The sequence below is a fragment of the Neofelis nebulosa genome, chromosome 14, assembly GCF_028018385.1.
Source record: "Neofelis nebulosa isolate mNeoNeb1 chromosome 14, mNeoNeb1.pri, whole genome shotgun sequence".
NCBI lineage: Eukaryota > Metazoa > Chordata > Mammalia > Carnivora > Felidae > Neofelis > Neofelis nebulosa.
In genome coordinates, this window is record NC_080795.1 from 76,599,580 (window position 1) to 76,619,612 (window position 20,033).

Below are 20,033 nucleotides of genomic sequence, written 5' to 3' on the forward strand. Positions count from 1 at the left end.
AGATATCAGCTAGGCCAGTCCTGTGGCATCCTCTCTAGACCCCCATGTTCCCCCCACCCAACCCTTTGGCCAGTTGTGGCTCCCAGAAGGGGACTTAGAAAAAAGATCTCGAGAGGTGCCTCCTCTGCTATAGCGGTCCCCACCAGGGTTCAGGACTAAGCAGAGACCAGTTACTTCTGTCCTCCCCGTTGGGCCAGTGTCTGAGTAGTAATGCAGGAGTAATTTTCAGGAGGCACTTGCAATGACCAGCTTCATAGAAGGAGTTAAGGAAGTATTCCCTCTGATTTTTATTTTCTGGAAGAGATTGTAGAGAACTGATATTCTTTCTTTCTTTAATATATGAAAGAATTCATTCAGTGAATTCCATTGGAGTTTGGTGCTTTTTTTTTTTAAGATTATTACTCTTTTATTAAAGTTCTTTAATAGATATTTCAGATTATTTAATTATCTACTTGTGGGATTTAGTCATTTGTATATTTCAAGGAACTGGTGCATTTCATCTAAGTTAACACATTTCTTGAGCCTAAAATTGTTTCTAATCTTCCTTTCGTATCCTTTAATGTCCTTGGGGTCAGTAGTGATGACCCTCTTTCATTTCTGATACTGTTTATTTTTCTTGTTTAGCACATCTAGAGGTTTATCAATTTTATTGAACCTTTCAAAGAACCAGCTTTTGGTTTTGTTAATTTTCTCTGTTAAGTCTTTAGCAGTGTATTTGCTATCCCAATGGAACTAAAGAAGGAGATAGGAGATGTGCAGGCAGCCATGTTATCTAGGACAGTTCTCTTTATTTGGGGGATGTTGTCCGTGGGAGATGGATGAGGCCAAATCTTTTATTCTCTGTCTTAGCCTCATTTTTCTGTCATTTCTTCATAGACCTTGCACATTTTCTCAGGTTTTTGCTTTTTTGGGCTATTCTTGGTACAGCCTCCTTCCTTGCTCTCTGACTTGAAATCTCATATTTTATGTTAGAAATACATAAATACACATGTTGAATTCTACTTCAGAAAATATCTGTTTATTCAGCTTGAGAAGGGTGTTTAACAAAAAAAAGAATGGTATCTTAAATTACTCTGTGGTAGATACATTATTTGGCAAGGTACATTTAATTTTCTCTTTCATGGCACTCTGATGTATATTTTGGTCCCTAGCTTTGCTAGTTATGTGTTCTCAGTTTGAAGATCTCTCCAGCCTCAGTTTCCTTGTTGATAGATAAGCAGAATGCAGCCCAGCTCATAGTGTTGGCATGGAGGTTGGATGTGACCCCGGCCTGGGTCCCGAGTGGATGCAGCCTTCCCAGATGTCCATAGCTTCCTACTCTGTATTTTAGCCAGAAATTGAGTCTTGGGGATGCTTTGATGTTATTATATTTATCGCTGCTGGATAAGCTGCCTAAGTGACTTGGCTTCCTTTTGGTAGATAGCTCTTTCTCATTTGCTTTAGTTTTTACTTTGTGTGTGGTTTCCTTGTTTCTTTTTACAGAAATATGGGACATTGATTTTTCTGAGGTATAAATGCATGTGAACCATGGAATGGTAGAGACTATGATGAAGATTGCTAACTTGACCCTCTTGCTTACAGGGGAAGGGGAGGAGTCACAGCCCGGCCAGTTGGAGTTGGTGTACCACGAGGGACGCCAGCTTCCAGGGGAATCCTTTCCACCCGAGGGCCAGTGAGTCGGGGAAGAGGGCTTCTCACTCCCAGAGCAAGAGGAGTGCCCCCAACTGGGTACAGACCTCCACCGCCACCCCCAACACAAGAGACCTACGGAGATTATGTAAGTAAAGGTGTCATGTGATTGACGCAATCCTCACATAGCATTGCCTGTTGTAACCAGTGGCCCCCCTTACCTTGTTGTGGTTCTTGAACATTCCACCTCAGTTCAGCAAACATTTATCGAGTGCTAAATAAGATGTGATACTTGAAGTATAAAAAATGAAAAAGAAATAATCTCTTAGATCAGGTAGCTTACAGCTAAGATAGGGAAGATGAATTGGGGCCAGTGGGAAGGTTCAAGACCAGGATCAAGGAGACACGCTATCGAGCTCTTACAGGACTTTAAAGTAACATTTGTTCATAGTCCACTCCAGATTGCCTCTGAGTAACCCATTCATTTAAAAAAGAATCACTTCCACATACCAAGTTGTTTTCACCCTCAAGTGTTTCCTCTGAAGGGCTGCTGCTGAGTATGGATTCATAGTTGAAATGTTTTTCAGCAAAGAAAACAAAAGTTCCCAATTTTTTTATATTAATGCAAATTAGTTTTTCCACTTACCATTCAATAATTCTTTGATATGGTTCATAGACTTACTTAACATAAGAGAAAGAAAATATATCCGTGAAAACTGGGTGGAGGGGAAGGGCAGAGGAGTTTTTTAATAAGAATGCAACCCGCCTGGGATTCTTCCTCTGACCTCTGAGTTTAACATAAATAAGGAAAATAAGTAGTGGATAGATGTTTCTTATTACTGGCTGAAAGTATTAAAGAAAAAATGCATGAGCTGTTGTCAAGGAAAGAGAAGCGGTGACGAGGCTAAAAGCAAGAGCCGATGGGCTCTCATGTTTTAAGTCAGGGAAATTTCTTGCTGGGTGCTCGGCACCTCATTGCACGGTGTCTAAAAGTCTGCATTAACTCTCTGGGCCACAGACAACATCTGCAGCTTGGTCCACAGCCACTGGAAAGAGCAGTCTTCGCCCTGGGCGAACTGAACTTTTTATAATTCCTGAATATGCTGTGTCCCCTCAGGCTTCCAGATCTTTCCTCGTGCTGCTTTCTCTGCCTAGAATCTCATCTCGTACTTCCTGTCTGTCTTGCTAGACCTAGCTCAGCTCTCATGAGGGGAATTCAGAGGAGGTGGGAGCTGATGTATTGAGTGTTGCTGCTGAGGTCATGTGTCTCGATCACGTGTCTCTTTCCCACCTGCACAACGACTTCTGGAGGGGCAGGGACTGTTAGCTTCTGTCTCTCTATACCTGGCAGAGAGTGGCTCCTGGGAACTCAGCGAATTACACTTAACAAATAAATCCCACGGTACTTTCGCCATTTTGCTGTTCAGTTGGAGAAGGACGTGGCCTCCACTTCTTCTCTTTGTTTTCCTTACAGTCTGACATGTTCCTATTTCCCAGTATTCCCACCAAATGACAGTAATCATCATGCCTCAAGCTCTCCCACAAATGCAGAGTGCCTTGCAAATAGCAGAGACTACAAAGGGAAGAAAGTGCTATTCAGTTTCTCTTAGTAGGGCCTGTGTCTTTGGTTTTCCAGCTCAGCTTACGTTGGTTGAGTTCTCTCAGGTTTGGATTAATGTGGTTCTGGCTGGATGGTGCTGCCGTAATTGTCAGGCAGAGGGTATGGAAAACCCGGATCCTGGGCCCACTGCACCATCCATGTGGTATGAGTCAGGCAAGGTCCTTGTGTGGCTTCATAATCACATTTCAGAAGGAGCTGTTGCCTTCTTCCCACGCATTACTTCACCTTTCTGCTCAAGAAGATCTACTGAATTCCTGCTGTGTGAATGAGACGCATGTCCTCTCTCTCTCGGTGTGTACACCCCAGTCAGTCTGGAATGAAATTAGGAGCGACTGGGTGGCTCAGTCTGTTAAGTATCTGACTCTCGATTTGGGTTCAGGTCACGATCTCCCAGTTCGTGAGACCGAGTCCCGCATCAGGCTCTGTGTTGGCATCGGGGAGCATGTTGGAGAGTCTCTCTCCCCCTTGCTCTCTGCCCCTTCCCTGCTTGTGTTCACACAAGCTCTCTCTCTCACTCAAAATAAATAATTTTTTTAAAAAATGATTTCTAGGATGAAATTAGATGAATACAGGTAAATATTTCTTGAAAGGCTCAAGTCCAGGGGAGGAAAGGGAGGGAGAAATTTAAGGCCCTTGTTTCTTTTTCTATTTGTAGCTCTGATTTTTATTGATAAATGAACAAATGGGAAAGGCATCGTAACGATTGTTCTGAAAAGTACTGTCTTGCGTTAATTCACCCCCCTTTCCATTCACTGCAGTGGATGATGGGACAGGGGCCGTGCAGAAGGACACTTGTGTGCTTTCAGGAGCAGACAGGGCTGGAGAGCTTGTAGGAGAAAGGTGGCCTTCACTGTTCAGATGCCCCCCCTCTCCTGGCCCTCGTCCAGGCACTAACTGTCGCCGCGGCCGTGGTTCCAACACGGTTGCCTTTCTGCCACGCGATTGCCTTTCTGCCACGCGGCAGTGTTGCCTTCAAACAACCGATGACCACGTTTGCTGTCTTGGTTTGAATTTACCTGGAGTGTGGCCCTGGCGGTTTCATCAAGTTCATGCAGTAACTCTTGCACACGTGACTGCTTTGAGAGTGTGCTGTAGGTGGTGGAGTAGGACACACGCACAAAAGAAATACAGCTGATGCTTGACCAACACAGGTTTGGACTGCATGGGTCCAGCCATGTGTGGATTTTCCTGATAATTACAGTACATTACTATAAGTGTATTTTCTCTTCCTTATGATTTTCTTAATGATACCTTCTTTTCTCTGGGTTACTTTATCGTAAGAGTACAGTATATAATACACACAACATACAAAGTATGTGCTAATCAACTCTTTCTGTTATTGGTAAGACTTCTGGTCAGCAGTAGGCTATTTATGAGTAGTTAGAGTTTTGAATTTTTTGTAATGTTTATTTTTGAGAGAGAGAGAGAGAGAGTGCAAGCAGGGGAGGGAAAGAGAGAGAGGGGGAGACACAGAATCTGAGGCAGGCTCCAGGCTCTGAGCTGTCGGCACAGGACCCGACACGGGGCTCGAACCCATGAATTGCGAGATCGTGACCTGAGCCGAAGTCGAACGCTCAACCGACCAAGCCACCCAGGCGCCCCCATTAGTTAGGTTTTTGGGTGGTCAGATGTTACACACACATATTTTCAACTGCATGGGGTCAACGCTGCTTACCTCACGTTGCTCAGGGGTCAGCTGTACTATCCTGAGTGCACTTGCTTCCTCGAATTGAATTACTTCCATGAAGAGTTTAGATTATGTACTATACCTTTCTCTCTTAATTTGTATCTGTTGCTCTTGGGAATACTTATTGAAGTTCATAGCCAAGAACAAGGATTTTCCATGTCTCCCCTAGCATTTTACAAGCCCTCCACGGTGTTAGAGTGAAAGCTTCAGTAGCTGGACACTGTGCACAGCCAATAGTGTTGGGGTCTGGTGTGAGGAGGAGACAGCCTCCTTGCCTCACAGCGTGTGCTTTTGACCCCTCTTCGTTTCCTCACCTGACTTGAATTTAATTTCTTACTTCCACTCCCTCTAAATATAGCCTTGCAGCATCTGGCATATTCCCAGACATTGGCCGTTGGTCCCGTTTGAAATCCTGAAGATTAATCACAACATGCTTAGCTTTGGAGCATGAGAAGGGGAAAGCAATCATAATTTTAAACGAGGAAATTTGTTTGCTTGTAGGATTTTAGATTAAGTGGGTGCACCGAAAGATACCCAACTTAGAAAGCGTAGGATCCTGTAACCGCCTCAAATAGTTAATTCATTCATGTGGCAAGTGAGAAAGTTGAAGTTAATCTTTAAGACAATTATCCCATTGAACTAGAATGATCATAAATTAGCTTCTAACCTCCGACAGTATGGATCCCTCACTTACATTCACCCTTATATTCCCAGCACCTGATGTGTATCTGGCACATAGGAGGTCTTTAATAAATGTTTGCTGAATGAATGAATGTTCTCAAGACTGGGTTTTTAAAAATTGCCATGGTGTGGAGAACCCACCCAAGATGCCTCCTGTGTGGTTTTCGTTTTTACTCATTTAGCAATTTATAGAGAACTTAATTATTAGCAGACAGCTCTATAATGCAGTCATTAGTTAGTATACATCTGTTTCTCAGAAGATTATAAACTTCTAGGGAAAACACCGTGTCTCTTAACTGATGTCTAGACACTAGCATAGTCTTTGGCACATTGTACACACCAAGTAAATCTTTACTGGATTAGAGACCTGGTAAATTTTCCTAATGAGTGTGACCGTTGATCTTTTCCAAGTCATTACTGTAACCTTCCGGTGGGAAGAAGTATGATAGTTGGCATTTGAAAAAACATCTTGCCTCAGTTATCCTTGTCTTCTCGTGTTCAAAGGGCAGTTACAGGTAACAACGAGAGAAGACTGGTTCTGTGTGTAGCTCCTGAGTCACATGCTAAAGATCTCCTCTCAGTCGAAGAACGAACTTTCCAGAGTGATGGGATAGGATATTTAACGAGAAACCACTCTCCACAGGGCACTTTCCTATATGTCATGTCATGTTCTCGTGGCCACTCAGTGAGATATTAGGATCCTATTGTACAAATGAGAATTTAGGGTTGGGAAGTTAAATGTCTTGCCCAAAGTCACGTGGGTGATAAAGGAGGCACAGAGGCGGGATTCCAAATTCAAGACCTGTCTTCTCTCCCCAACAGTCAGTGCTTTATTAAAAACTCTACCAGCTGGGATTATAGGCTGTTCTCATCTTTGGAGAAGAATGTGGCATGTTACCCTCCTTAGGAGTGTGGGGGTGATGGGTGACCCCTGTGACCCCTTTCAGGGTAATCAGCCCCTGGTCTTAAGCTACCTTAGGTAGATGAATGGAAATTGAGAATAATTAGGAAGAACAGGATGGGCTTAGGATTTTTAAAAATAATCAACAGCAATATTATCCTATTTATTGGCAAAAAGAAAAGTAGTATTTTTTGTTAAGAGTTTCAGAGCATCTGTAACTCTTGAAAAAAGACTTGTCATTCCTTGGGAACTCAGAAGTGCAAGTTCTAAAGTCTTCCTTGCAATACATTTTTAGTGATAAATGCTTTATTTCCATCAATTTGTTTGGTTATATCTAACCAATTCAATTTGCTTTTCATTTTAACTGCCATTTAACATTAGTATTGGAGGCCATCGTGTCCAGAATAAAAGGCAAAAACGTTGCTTATTTAAACAAAAAAGGGGGTAAAATCCTGTTCTTTCAGATCCTGCCACAGCTGCTGCTGTTTTGAGCAAACACGCGTGTCAGTCCCGAAAACCCGCCGTATTCTTCAGAGTACGTGGCCTGCAGTGAAAGGATTCCAACTTTGTGTTAGGCTCAAAACTCCGTGAATGATGTATGTTACAATTTTTAGTGAGTGCTTGCAGTATGCTGGTTTTAAGAATATGCCTGATAAGGGGCACCTGGGTGGCTGAGTCGGTTGAGCGACTGACTTCGGCTCAGATCATGATCTCGCGGTCTGGGAGTTCGAGCCCCACATCGGGCTCTGTGCTGACAGCTCAGAGCCTGGAGCCTGCTTTGGATTCTGTGTCTCCCTCTCTCTCTGCCCCTCCCCTGCTCATGCTCTGTCTCTCTCTCACTCTCTCTCTGTCAAAAATAAATAAACATTAAAAAAAAAAAAATGAATATGCCTGATTAGCCCGAGTGAGAAAGCCTGATAATTTGAAGGTATTTCCTTGTCAAAATGTGCCTATTGAAATTTGATTTTTCTCACGGTGTGTTTGTGAAGATACTTGATCATTTGTAATGTCATCTGAGCCGACTCTTCTTCATCACAATCCCTATCACCAAATATTCCCTGAGTATGCGTCCTTGAGAAGAACATCCATCAGCAAGTAGGTTTGTTGGGCCGGGGAAGATTTTTGTGACAGGAGTGCAGGTGACACACGGTAGCCGCTTGTGTAGAACGGGCCAGCTCACCATCGGTGAGACCAGATCCTTCTGTCCCTGAGTGCTGGTCTTTTAAGAAAACAAGACAATTCAACATGATTAGCTTTTTTTTTTTTCCCAGAAAAGGAGAAAACAGATAATGGGTATGTTTTCAACCATTTGAGTATAAATTGGGACCTTCTCCACTTTTAACTTCATAAAATCAGACATCATTACTGTCTGTAACTTCTCATCTCTTTTTTTGAGAACAAGAAGCACCTCTTCCCCAAAATGACATTGATTCATTAGTTGTGTCCAAATAATTAAATAACTGGTAATTAGTATAACCCAATGTTTTTAAAAATGAGATTTCTTTTTCCAAAGGCATACTCACTATTCAAGATGTATAAACTCAAATTGTCTTAGAAATTTTAATCATATTATTATGCCCAAAGAGAGCACTGTAACGATTCAAAATGTTGGTATAATTATGCGCAAGGACGTGTGATGCGTCCTGGCAGAGCCCAAGTTACATATGAATTTCTAGAATGAAACTGTTTTTGCTAAATTACTTCAGGCTCCGCGTGCCAAGCAAACACACAATCCAAGTAGGTGCGTGTTCCGTAAACACTCAGAGCTTTTTACCGTCTCTGAACACTGTCGTCCATTGCCGTGATCTCCCCCAACATTTATATGTTAACAGCGACTGGATCTAAATCTCCAAGCCAGGCCTCTCCCTTGCACGCCCTGCCCCGCGGTGTCCGCTTCCTGTGTCCTCTCTCCCTGCGTGCGTGCCCACGGCGGCGCTGTCACAGCCGTGGTCTGGGCCAGCCCGGAGGCTCACGGAGGCGGGTCGTGGTGGAGGTGCCGCCACACCCCCAGGCTCCGGGCTGTCGTCCGTGCCCCTTCGTCATTCCCTGTAATCAGACAGCGAGCCAGGTCTTCTCACGGCTGCGTAGCTGTTCGGTCTCCAGCTCCTCCCGTGACGGCGGCTTTAGTGAAGGTGCTGGCCCTCCTTAGGAGATCTCCCTCCCTCCCAGCCTCCGGGTCACCCCAGTGGGTGACCGCACCCACTTCCCCAACCTGCCGCCGTCCGTCTGCGGTGCCGCCCTTGGTCTTCATGTCGCCCTTGGCACTCCCTTTAAATCTCTGTCCGCTCCTGTGTTTCCTTCCGCCCAACACACAGTGCTCTTTCAGTAAATGCTGGTTGTTCAGATGGACACACGAATGCACGTATAGACAGACCTGTTGACGATTGCCGTAGCCTGCTTAGTCGCACCTTTGCCCAAAGCCTTGTCCTAGTTCTGGTTCTTTCCCTTAAATAACGTAGTATTCATACTCCTTCTAGAGTACGTTCTAGTATCTGTAGTCTGATAATGCTACTGCCTGCCAGCTCCAGAACGTAAAAACTAGTTTAGAATTTTAAAAGGATAAGTGTGAGATTCTGCTCAGTGACCTCCGAAGGCCTTCTTGAGTGTCCTGCCTGACTGTTCAGACTGCTAACCCTCTGCTGTCCCCACGTGACCATTTTACGTTCTGTGGGTATCTGTTGTTCCCTCAGCACAGCAGGGACTTGAACGCTTTGCATGTGCTGTTGATTCTCCTCGAATGCCTTTCTTGTTGTGTCCACGCAGGCTCTTTTGACTGTTTATTCTTCTGTTGTGAAGCCTTCCTGGTCCTGATCAGACACTGTTAGTGGCATCTTTGGTGCGCTTTAGACCTACCTCTGTGTCTGCTCGCTCGTTTTTGTCTCCAGTAGGCTGTCGATTTCTTGAGGGCAGGAACTGTCTTTTCTTTTACTTCCCTCCCCTCCCCCTCCCCCTCCCCCCTCCCCCTTCCCCTTCCCCTTCCATCTTTGTTTGCGCAGAGCCTGTCACAGGGCCTGACATTTTAGAGATAATAAGTAAACATGCAGAGGGTGGCCTTTATTACTGCCAACTAATTGTGTCATTTCATGTGTCCCATGCACTGTTACACATACTTAGTGAAGTAAAATTAAGTATCTCAAGCCAATTTTAGCGAACATAACATGGCTCATTTAGTGAACTAATGTGAAAGAATACAGTTTGATAAAGAGAATGTTATTCTGACAGGTGCAATACATACTTGGTTTCTTATCCCCCTTCTTATCAGTATCACCATTGTTTCCTTCTTATGCAAAGTGTTTAATCCTTTTGGGCTTTAGTGTGTGTAACTGCTAAGTACAGGTGAGGGTACTTGACCGAACAAATGAGCAGGTTAGGTCAGACACTGGCCTGACTTCCTTTCCAACTTCAGAATTCTGTAATTGATTGTTTTCTGAAACTTACTTGGTTCCCAGTGTCACCCTAGAGAAGCTTTTTCTAAGGAGGAATTACATTTTCATAAAATAGAAATCTTGATACTAAAAAGAAATAAACAGAATAAACAAAGCAAACTAAATTTTAATGAGAGAAGCTAAAAGTGAAAGTAAGTGGCTCTGAGTCTTTTGAATTCTAGAACGGACGTTTTGGAAAATGTTTTTAAAAATGAGATTTCTTTTTCCAAAGGCATACTCACTATTCAAGATGTATAGACTCAAATTGTCTTAGAAATTTTAATCATATTATTTTCCAACTCAGTGAATTATGGCTGTGTCTGCCATCTATTTATTCGTAGGAACTATGTGCCATTCGGTGATATCCCAGTGTCCTCATGTGTAATCATTCTAAGTCTTGGAGGCTTAGTTGATGGGTTGATCACCTTTAAAGGTAAACGTGGGAGGGCACTCTAGATGAAGTCCTACAACTTTACCAGAATATGGAAGCTCTCCACAGGCACTTGATATGCTCGGATTATCCAGCTGAGCTGTGGACCGAACAGAATGTGGAACTGTCCAGCATTGCCCCTGTGATGCGGCAGTGCCTCTTTGAGAGAGGCAAGGGGAGGCCTGGCAGACCAAGGGCTCTCAGGGAGCCTGTGCTCTGCCCTGGAGACAGGCCTTGAGATGAGGAGATAGAGCTTCTCCATCCTGTCTTACTGCAGCTGCTGTCGGGTGCTTCCTCATAGGCCATCTGCCAATAGTTAACTTAATCCAGGTGTAAAAAGTCAGAGACAGTTTTGAATGGGAGCAGGAATCTAAACCTCATGTTTTGCAAGCACACATGTCTTTTCTGCCCATTCTCTGGCACCGTGACTCATTAGAGCTGTGGAAGATGAAACTTGCTTTAAGGGAAACGCGGCTGGGGGGCCCGGGTGGGTCAGTCGGTCGGGCTTCCCACTTCGGCTCAGGTCACGATCTTGTGGTCTGGGGGTTCGAGCCCTGCGTCGGACTCTGTGCAGACAGCTCGGAGCCTGGAGCCTGCTTCGGATTCTGCGTCTTCCTCTCTCTCTGTCCCTCCCCCGCTCGTGCTCTGTCTCTCTTGCTCTCTCAAAAATAAATAAACATTAAAAAAGATTATTAAAACAAAGAGAGAGAAACCCTGCTACTACCGTACTCGGTGTCTTCCTCCATAACATGGCGGCACAGGGCCGCTGGAAGAATCAACTCTTCTAAATTTTTGGTGACTGGGAACATCAGTGAGGGCCTTTGGGGAAAATCAAATACAGTATATTTTTTAAAGGTACATGTAATTCTTTAGGGTAGATTTTGTTTTAAAGACTCCGTGAAGTCACACCCCTCATTCTTTGGAGAGCTCACCTGAAGTTTTGATTACATGACTAGTTTGGGGACTTCAGTTACAGGAGACGGTTGTATAATGGCAGATTTTCCCAATGGCATAATTTTGTGACAGTTAACTAATCTCTAAATTGTTTCAATTATCTTGTTTTCCATAGTGAGAAGTTTAATTAAAACAGAGTACAGATTGCGAAAAGGTTATTTATGAAAATGCATTTTAAATGTGAATTGAAAAGCCTAGGGACACCTTTTTATTTTAGATAAAAAGATGAAGGTTCTAAAATTTTTTACATCCATTTTACCAGAAGTAAGAATAAGAGCCACATGCAATTTACTTGAAATGTCTATCAGGAACTTCACAACCCGATCTCGTCCCTAAATTGCTTGAAACGGTGACCTATTTTGGAAACGTAAAACTTTGGGAAGTGATTTCAGATTTTAAACTTATGTATTTAGAGGGTTTTTTGGTTTTTTTGGTTTTTTTCCCTTTTTCTCTGTACTTTAAACAAAACAACCAAAAGTATTTTATATAAGAGCCTGGGCTCTGGAATGACAGCGTCAAAATGGCATGGGAGCACATTTTGCCTCTGTAACTAGGCTCGCCCATCCGAGTGAGTGAGCGATGACGGTTGTATCTGTGCTACTGTGATAGAGGTGTCCTGTCCCTCGGGTGAATCAGGGCTGAGGCGGGGAGGGGACTTTGGAAGCATTGGAATGGACCTCTCATCAGGGATCACCGACAAGAACCTGGCACCTTAGTGTACCGTTTTCCTCACGCATAAACGTTCACTGAGCTGCATCCATTGACCTCATTCCTTGCCATCAAGCAGATCAAGGTCTAGGAAGGAACACCATTATCACCCCTTACTTTGAATCTTCCCATAATCCCCTGCCTGTTTCAGGTGGTGGTTTTCTGTGTATACACCCTGTGGATCCCTGTGTGTACACCCTATTTAAAATACTTTTCTTCGAGCAATGCGATCGCTCTTTTATTCATATCATTACTCCCATTACATTTTAAGTCATGGATGATAGGTGCATGCCTTTTTATCCACAGGGCCCAGCATGTAGTAAGTAATCAATATTTGCTTGCTTGATACAGGGGGGGAAAAAAAAGATGATAGGATATGACACCTATAATTGACTTACATACAGAATATTTCAGGAGGACCAGTGAAGGGATACGATGTGCTTGATGGAATGTGGAAAGACTTTCTAGAGGAGACAGCAAACCAAGCAGGGACGGGTGCTCACAGCATTCAGGCAGGGAGAGCTAGAAGGATTTCCACGAGGACTGGACGTGCTGTTCACATCCATACACGTACGGGAGGCGGTGTGTGCAGGGACAGCCAGCAGAGGGGCGGCAGTGCTGGGTTATTGATGAGGTTTATTATCATCTTTATACCTTCGTTTGTATTCAGTTTGTTGACAGAGTGTGAGGTACATAACAGGACATGGAATGTTGGAAGATATTTCAGGGCTAAAGCAGTTTAAAATAAAACACATTGTCAGGTTGGGTAACACAAGTGGACAGCCACCTGGCCATCCAGATACGGCCTCATGGTGTTACACCATCCTGGCGAGTTGATTGCATATATGGTCCAACCCTTGGTGTTTATAGGGACAAGCGATATGTATATCATCATAGCTACAAACAAAGGCGGGACTCAAGCTGAATAGATTCAGATCTTTGCTGTGTCTTCAACTGCTGTGTAATTTTGGGTGAGTCGCTTATCTGCTCTGTGCCTCAGTCCCTGATTCCTAAATGGGAACGTCAGTGCTTCTCACGTGGGGCTGTTATTGAAGATTAGACAAATTAACATATGGAAAGTATTTCAAGTGGTGCCTGGTACATAAAAAGTGGTATGTGAGTAATTTTGTTGTTCGCTCAGAAATGTAATTCTTCAGTTGACCAAGTGGCTCTTTCAGGGCAGACCCTTTTGCTAAATGTGCCCCGGACTTTAATACAGTAGTTGCTCCTTATCTCTGGGGGTTATGTCCCAAGACCCCCAGGGGATGCCTGAGACCTCAGATGGTATTAAACGATATGGTTACTATGTTTTTTTCCATACATATGTATCCATGATTAAGTTTAACGTAGGAATTAGCACAGTAAGAGATCAACACCAATAACTATAATAAGATAAACAGTTATTGCAGTACGCTGCAATAAAAGTATGTGAATGTGGTCTTTCTCTCAAAATATCTTACCGCGCTGTCCTCGGCCTTCTTCCTGTGAGGACTGGAGACGACGAAAGGCCTGCGCCAGGAGGTGGAGTAGAGCAAGGGGCATGACACAGGTGTGGGGACGCAGCGCGAGCTTGCTGTTGACGTGACGACGGGTCACGAGGTGGACGAGCTGCTTCCGGACTGTAGTGGACGTAGGAAACCATGACCACGGAGAGGGAAACCTTGGATAGGTGGGGATTGCTGTGTATGATAAACACAAGATCCGGCGCTCTTCACACCATCCAGAATAATTAAAGTTAATCACAAGTGCTAACGAGAATGGGGTGCGGTGGGAATTCTCATCTGCCGCTGTAGGAAGGTAAATTGATATAACGACTTCAGAAAAATATTCGCCCCCCCCCCCCCCCCCCCCCCCCCCCCCGTTAGAGCTGAACACACGCTTCCCTAAGACCCAGCGACGCTGCTCCCGGGAGCTACTCAGCAGAGGTGTGTGCAGAGATGTGCCACAGGACGCGTGAAAGAGCCACGCAGGCAAAAACTAGAAAGAAGCGAAATACCTACCCACACAAGGGTGGGTGAGCACGGGGTGGTGTGATGAAACAGACCAGAATTTTCAAGCAGCGAAACGGAACCAACTGTGGCCACATCCGGCAGCGTGGACACGTCGCACACGCGTAACGGTGGGTGAGAGAAACGTGGCACAAGGTAGTGATGACTCTGGTTCTGTTTCTATAAAGCTCAACGGCAGGCAAACCCCAGGGTTGGTGTTGGAATCCGGGATGGTGGTTCCTTTGGGGGGAGACGCTGTCGTGACTGAGGACGTGTGCAGGGGGTGTGTCTGGGGGGACGTTGATGTTCCGGTTCTTGATCCCGGTGCCGGTTACATGGCTGTGGTTACTTGGTGACAATTCACCGAGCTGCACGCTTAGGGTTTGTAGCTTTTGATGCCTTGTTTTTATGCTTGAATAAAAGGTTTTTAAAATATGACCAGTTTGTGTATGAGGAATGCTATGGTAGACAGAGCAGATACTCTTGTGTATAACAGAACAGTAGCTCCTCCTGGAAACATACCTGCTATTAGACCAGGTGATAATTTGAGGATTTCCCAGAAATCTAAGCAAGGAGAAATCTTAGTGCTGACGTTATACAACTCTGATAGTACGGGGCTTGTATTTTCATTGTGGGGAAGCTGTGCACTGTGCATTAAGTGTGCCTTTCTGTGGACCGGGGGGTCCTTTCTTCTTCACGGTGACCCTAGAGTCACTTGATGCCTCTCTCCTGGCCAGTTGTCGCTCACACAGGGGCCATCTTCTCACTGAGAAGAGTACGTGAACAGATCCGTAACTGTCGATTATTCATTCACTTATCCATTCGTTCAGAAAGCATTTATTGACTGTTTCCTCCTGCAGGCACTGCAGGACATGGTAGTAAAAAAGGGCAGGTGCCCTGTTCTCAGGAAGACTACATTTCGGGGGGGGGGGGGTCATAATCAAATAAATCCTGAGTATTGGTGAGAATCCACCCCAGACCCTCTTGCTAAGAATGACCAGGAAAGGTGAAACAAAAGCAGGAAACAGAAAACATCTTTGAAGGTTTGTAAAAGCAGACACAGCACAAACAAAAAATACTGGCCAACCTCTTGACGAAAATGAAGGGCAAAGCAGCCAGCTCAGCATTTCTGACCGCTTTGGCCCGTGAGGCAGCCTTTCTCAACTGGGGTTCCTCGTCTGAATCTCGGAACGGAGAAATTGATGGCCCGGAAGTGCTGGCATTCCAGATACACAGGAGGGAAGTGAGGTCACCTCCACACAGCAGACGCCTCAGGGCACCGGGCTCCATTCTCTGGGAGACCCTGGTTGAGAGGGCCTGTGGTGGCTTCTGCCAGTTCCCTAAGAGGCGGCCGAGAAGCTGAACTGAACTGGAGTTTGGGAAGGCTAAAAAAAATGGGAGTTTAGGCCCCCCGGATTTGGATGCAGAGGGTTGGTAAGCCCTAGGCTTTGCCTTGGAGCTCAGAAAAGCACCCCCACGGGACGCTTTCTGATTGTCCCAGTCCCTTGTGGGTTAAGGTTAAGCCGGAATCGCTAATTATCCTGTCCTCCCACCCAAAGCAAATATAAATTGTCTCTGGAGAAATGCATAGTATAGGCTTTGATAAATTACTTCCGTAACTTTTTATGTATAATTACAAATTGAAGCCACCAAAATAAAAAGCTAAGGGAAAAAAAAAGAGAGAAAGTAGATTCAGATAGCAGATACAAATTTTAAAGTAACTCTGTTCTTTAAAATCAAGGAGTTAAAAGGTAAGATTGGTTGTTGAAGCAGACAACTGGAAAATACAGACAACAGATACTCTAAAGCTGTAAAATGCAGAAAAGAACTAAGTAAATGGTTTTCAGCAAATTAGACGCAGATGAAGGAAGAAATACTGTCGTGGAAGTCAGGTCAGTGGAGCAGAAAGACAGACCTTGGTCGCCACGGAAACTCTCCCGAGGCCCAGAAGCCTCTGGTGGCACCCTCCTTCGCTTCAAGCCACACGGGCCCCAGGTGACCTGGCGCCCGTCCTCCCTCTGACTCTCTCCACCTTGCTGTCTCTACCTCAGGACCTTTGTGCTTGTTTTTCATTCCGCCTGAAATATCCCTCTCCCCCTCAAACACATCTGCTTAAACAGCTTCTCACTTCCTTCCCGTGTCCTCCTCAGTCCCTGCTGAGTCCTTGCCCACAGCCCCTCCAGCTGCCCCCAGGTCTCAAGCCTCCCCCACCTCTCACTGTGCTAACCTACTGTCCTTGTGATGGCTGGTTTTGTTTGTCTGCTTCCCCCTGGGAATGGAGGCCCCAGGGGGACAGAGACTTTGTTTTGTTTGTTCAGTACTGTATCCCCAATGCTTACAGCAGTGCCTGGCACACAGTAGGCATTCAACAAACGCCCCCCCCGCCCCCGCCCCGGGAGAGAGGACAAATTGACATGAAAATCTTCAGCATGATGTGCATGGTGTGGTGTGGTGTTAATAAAATATAGTAATTCCCCTTTCTTCCATCTTCATGGGATTTTTCGTTTTCTTTAATTTTCGATATACAGCCTTCCCTTGTTTGTGGAATTTCTGGGTTAACCTCTTTGTTACCTCATTTTCCTTTATTGTATCTTCGAGCACCTTGTCCATTCCAAACGAACATGATTCTGTCTCGGTTCGGTGGCCTGAGAGCTGGAGAGCCTTTCTGTGAGTCGCTGACCTGGCTGTGTTTTCACAGGCTGCGTTCAAGTATGGCTAGAAGCACAGCAGACCGCGGGGAGCCCCTTCTCCGTCCAGAACCGCGCAGCGCCTACAAGCATTTGCGGAACGCATATGCACACGCTGCAGTTTTAGACAAAGTTTTAAGAATTTAGCACATTCTACAAGAGACAAATACCTGGAGAGCTCTGATGTTTCTCTGGCCTAATAGCTTGAAACTGTTAAAAGGGATAGATCTTTAAATAAAACTGCCTTTATTGGGCAGGCCCTGTGCCAACCAGCTTTCATATGTGCTTTTTGGTTAATCTATCCACAACCATCAGGAATAGCCAGAACATGGATTATGATGCCATTTGGCAAATTACAAAATTGAGGTTGAGGAGGATAGGTGATTTTCCCAAAGCCACACAGCTGGTAAGAGGCAGAGCTGGAACTTGAACACAGGCATCAGACTCCAAAGACCGATAGGGAGAATTTGTAAGATTCCAGTAGAAGCGGCGTAGTATTTTCCTCGTAGCCATAAACGAACACCTAAGGACGTGATTGGATTGTTGAGTTAATGGTGTTTTATTTAAATGATTATGGAAAAGATTCTTATATAGAATTGTTATCAATCCTGTGATTTTTGTCCTTAATGATAACCTGTTTCGGTGATATGCTCGTGGTCATTGGTGATACTTGACAAGAATATTAGTACTCAGAACGCAGGGAAAATGCAGTTCTCAAAAGACTGGTTTTAGCTTAATGTTTGTTTAATAAACTCAATCATTATAAGACTATAGATTTTAATAAGCTTTAGTACTGTATTATGAATGAAAACTTTCTGCATTTGGAAATGACCAGATATCACCCTAATTGGAGTGAGGTGTTATACAGGGTAATTGTTTCCTTTTAAAAGGGCTCAAAACCAAAACATTACTTTTAAAATCACTGTCTTTTGTGAATTCTTCTGTTTAAAATGGCTTTTCCCAGCTTAAATGTTATGCTTGATTTTGCTTGTGACAGAAATAGAATTAAAAATAGGCCATGCTGTTTCCTGTATCCTGGAAAATCTCTTCTTTTCAAAAGCAAGATTTCTTTGGTATTTGGCCACGTGTCAGTTGGAGTTTTATAGGTCGGGTACGCAAACGAAGAATTTCTACCTGTGGGAGAACGTGTTTCTCCTCCCGTAGCTCTGGCCTCTACCAAGTGTCCAGGTCACCCGGTCGGTTAAACTCCACGTAGACATCTTCATCATCAAAGATAAGAAACTCAGAGGCATAGCTTATTGAATAAGTAGGTTTTCTTTATCGAGGCAAGAATTTATATTGATATACATTTACTTCTTGCCCAAGTTTGCTGTTTTGAATAATGTTGTTCTGACTTTCAGAAATAGAACACAGGGTTTTAAAAGGGAATTTTTTCTCTGAGGATAAGGAATGCAAGAGTGGTGGGTAATGTTTGACAAGAATTCAGGTGAGGTCTCGTCAAAATCCGTCATATTTTAATCAGTATTGCATTTTATCCTACGCTGTCTCTTTTATTTGCGTTTATCCTAAAGAAGCTCTATTTCCTGCCACTTGGCCTGTAGTTAATTTTTGTTGTCATTCATTCGTTCATTCAGTACGGTCACTGTAAGCCTCCTATGTGCCAGACGTTGACAATACAAGGGAACGAGCAAGGCCTTGGCCGTACCCTTAAGGACCTCGCAGACTCATGGGGAAGAAGGGAGGCAGAGGGGTAATTCGAGGTCCCTCGTGTAAGCAAGTTATCAGTGATCATGGAAGCACAGAGGGGTGAAATTTCAGCCTGATGTCTTCTGTTGGAAAGCCTAAAAAGGGGATGTCAGAAAGAACCGCAGGTACATAGAATTTGCAGCATGAAACGGCAAGGCTTCTTCTGGGTCCTCGGGGAGGTGTGGAAGCTCGTCCTGTGCTGTCTCGGGTAAGTTGCTGAGGCAAGACGGTGAGAGGCTTAGGAATTTGTTCCTTGTTTTGTAGGAACAGGAGGGGTGGAAATTGGAGATTTGTATGCAGGGAAGCAGCACACTCAGATGAGCATTTTGGTGGATAATTCTGGAGGAAGGTTTAGGGTTTAGATAAGGAAGCTCTTCCAGGCAGATGAGTTAGAATATTGTACTAGTCCAGCTGAGAACTTCTGGATGATTCTAACGCAGTTAGTTACCTTAGGAATAGAGTCGGGGGGGAGGGGGTGGGGTGGTACGTACGAGGGAGGCTGAGGAGATAAAGGTTTCCTGCCAGGCAGAATGGTTGGTGGGACGGGAAGGCGAGAGGCACGGGCTCTGTCCAGGTGAAGGTGCCTTCAGAGCCTCGTGCAGTCCAGCGGTTTGTTAGCATCTCATTAGGGCCGTGTCTCCTGTGCTGCCCATTTGCACGTCCAGAGCCCTGTTTGAAAAGTGCAGCGAAGGAGATAAAACATCTGTGCTTGCATTTTAATGATGTCCGGGAGCTCTCTTAAGCTTCTCGCAGAGCAAATGCATTAGGTTCTTAGCATAAACAAGTTCATAAACGCCCGCTGTCTTCGCGTGGGGTCACGGAGGAGTGGCCCTGGGAGGGCATAGGTGAAGGCACGCTCGGGCAGGAGACGGGACCGGGTGGGGGTGGGTCTGGCACGCTTTTTCCTCTGCAGGCACTCCGTCCAGCAATCGAATGAGCATTGATTTATTGAGCTATCCTTCCTGCGCTCCAGGCCCTGCCCCCACTCTGTGTGAAAGAATAAGCAAGACACAATCCGTGTTCACAACAGCGGGGGAGGCCAGGAGCCAGTCATTGCCACACACTCAGCGGAGGTGTGTGTGTCCAATCCGACCTGGGCGTCACACGGGTGTGACAGACGCTGGTTTCATGGGCCTGAGAAGATACAGTAGGAGAGGAGAGTCCTTTGAGCCTCACCGTGAGAAATTTCTTCAGCAGATGGGTGGTCACAGACTTGTAGGGAGCAGCACACAAACCGGTTGTAATTATTGCCCTTGGGCTCAGGACACATGGCAGAAAATGAGGACAACGTGTTGCCTGGGGCCATGTCACAAGGGCCAATGTTCTCTAGGAGAAAATACACAAATGTGAGAAATTACACAGAGATTTCAGGTGTAAAGACAGTTGTTTGACATGTCTGAGCGCTGCCCCCAAGGACCTAGTGAGTTCCCCCTCCCAGGTCCTGGCAGGCTTTGTAGAGTCTGAGGTTAGCTGGGTGACTGAACTAAATCCGTGTATCCCCTCTATACTAGATTGATGGTTCTACCCGATCGCATGTTCACTTGTAACGGACAACGCATTCACTGTTTTTTAAAATTCCTGCCTTGGCCTCAGAAAAATCTAAAGAGGAATTTCT

The 20,033-nt window shown here is 44.9% G+C and overlaps 1 protein-coding gene across 4 annotated transcripts in view; it reads left to right on the forward strand.

Annotated features, from left to right (window-relative positions):
• KHDRBS3 (KH RNA binding domain containing, signal transduction associated 3) overlaps nucleotides 1-20,033 on the forward strand; it is a 188,142-nt gene that overhangs the window by 120,451 nt on the left and 47,658 nt on the right. For all 4 annotated transcript variants that reach the window (XR_009253552.1, XM_058699162.1, XM_058699163.1 and 1 more), the window contains exon 6: nucleotides 1,582-1,777. Coding sequence is in view for 3 of the 4 variants with exons in the window: in XM_058699162.1 (XP_058555145.1) it covers nucleotides 1,582-1,777 (196 nt within the window). In the remaining variant the exon portion in view is untranslated. The remainder of the gene's footprint in view (nucleotides 1-1,581; nucleotides 1,778-20,033) is intronic.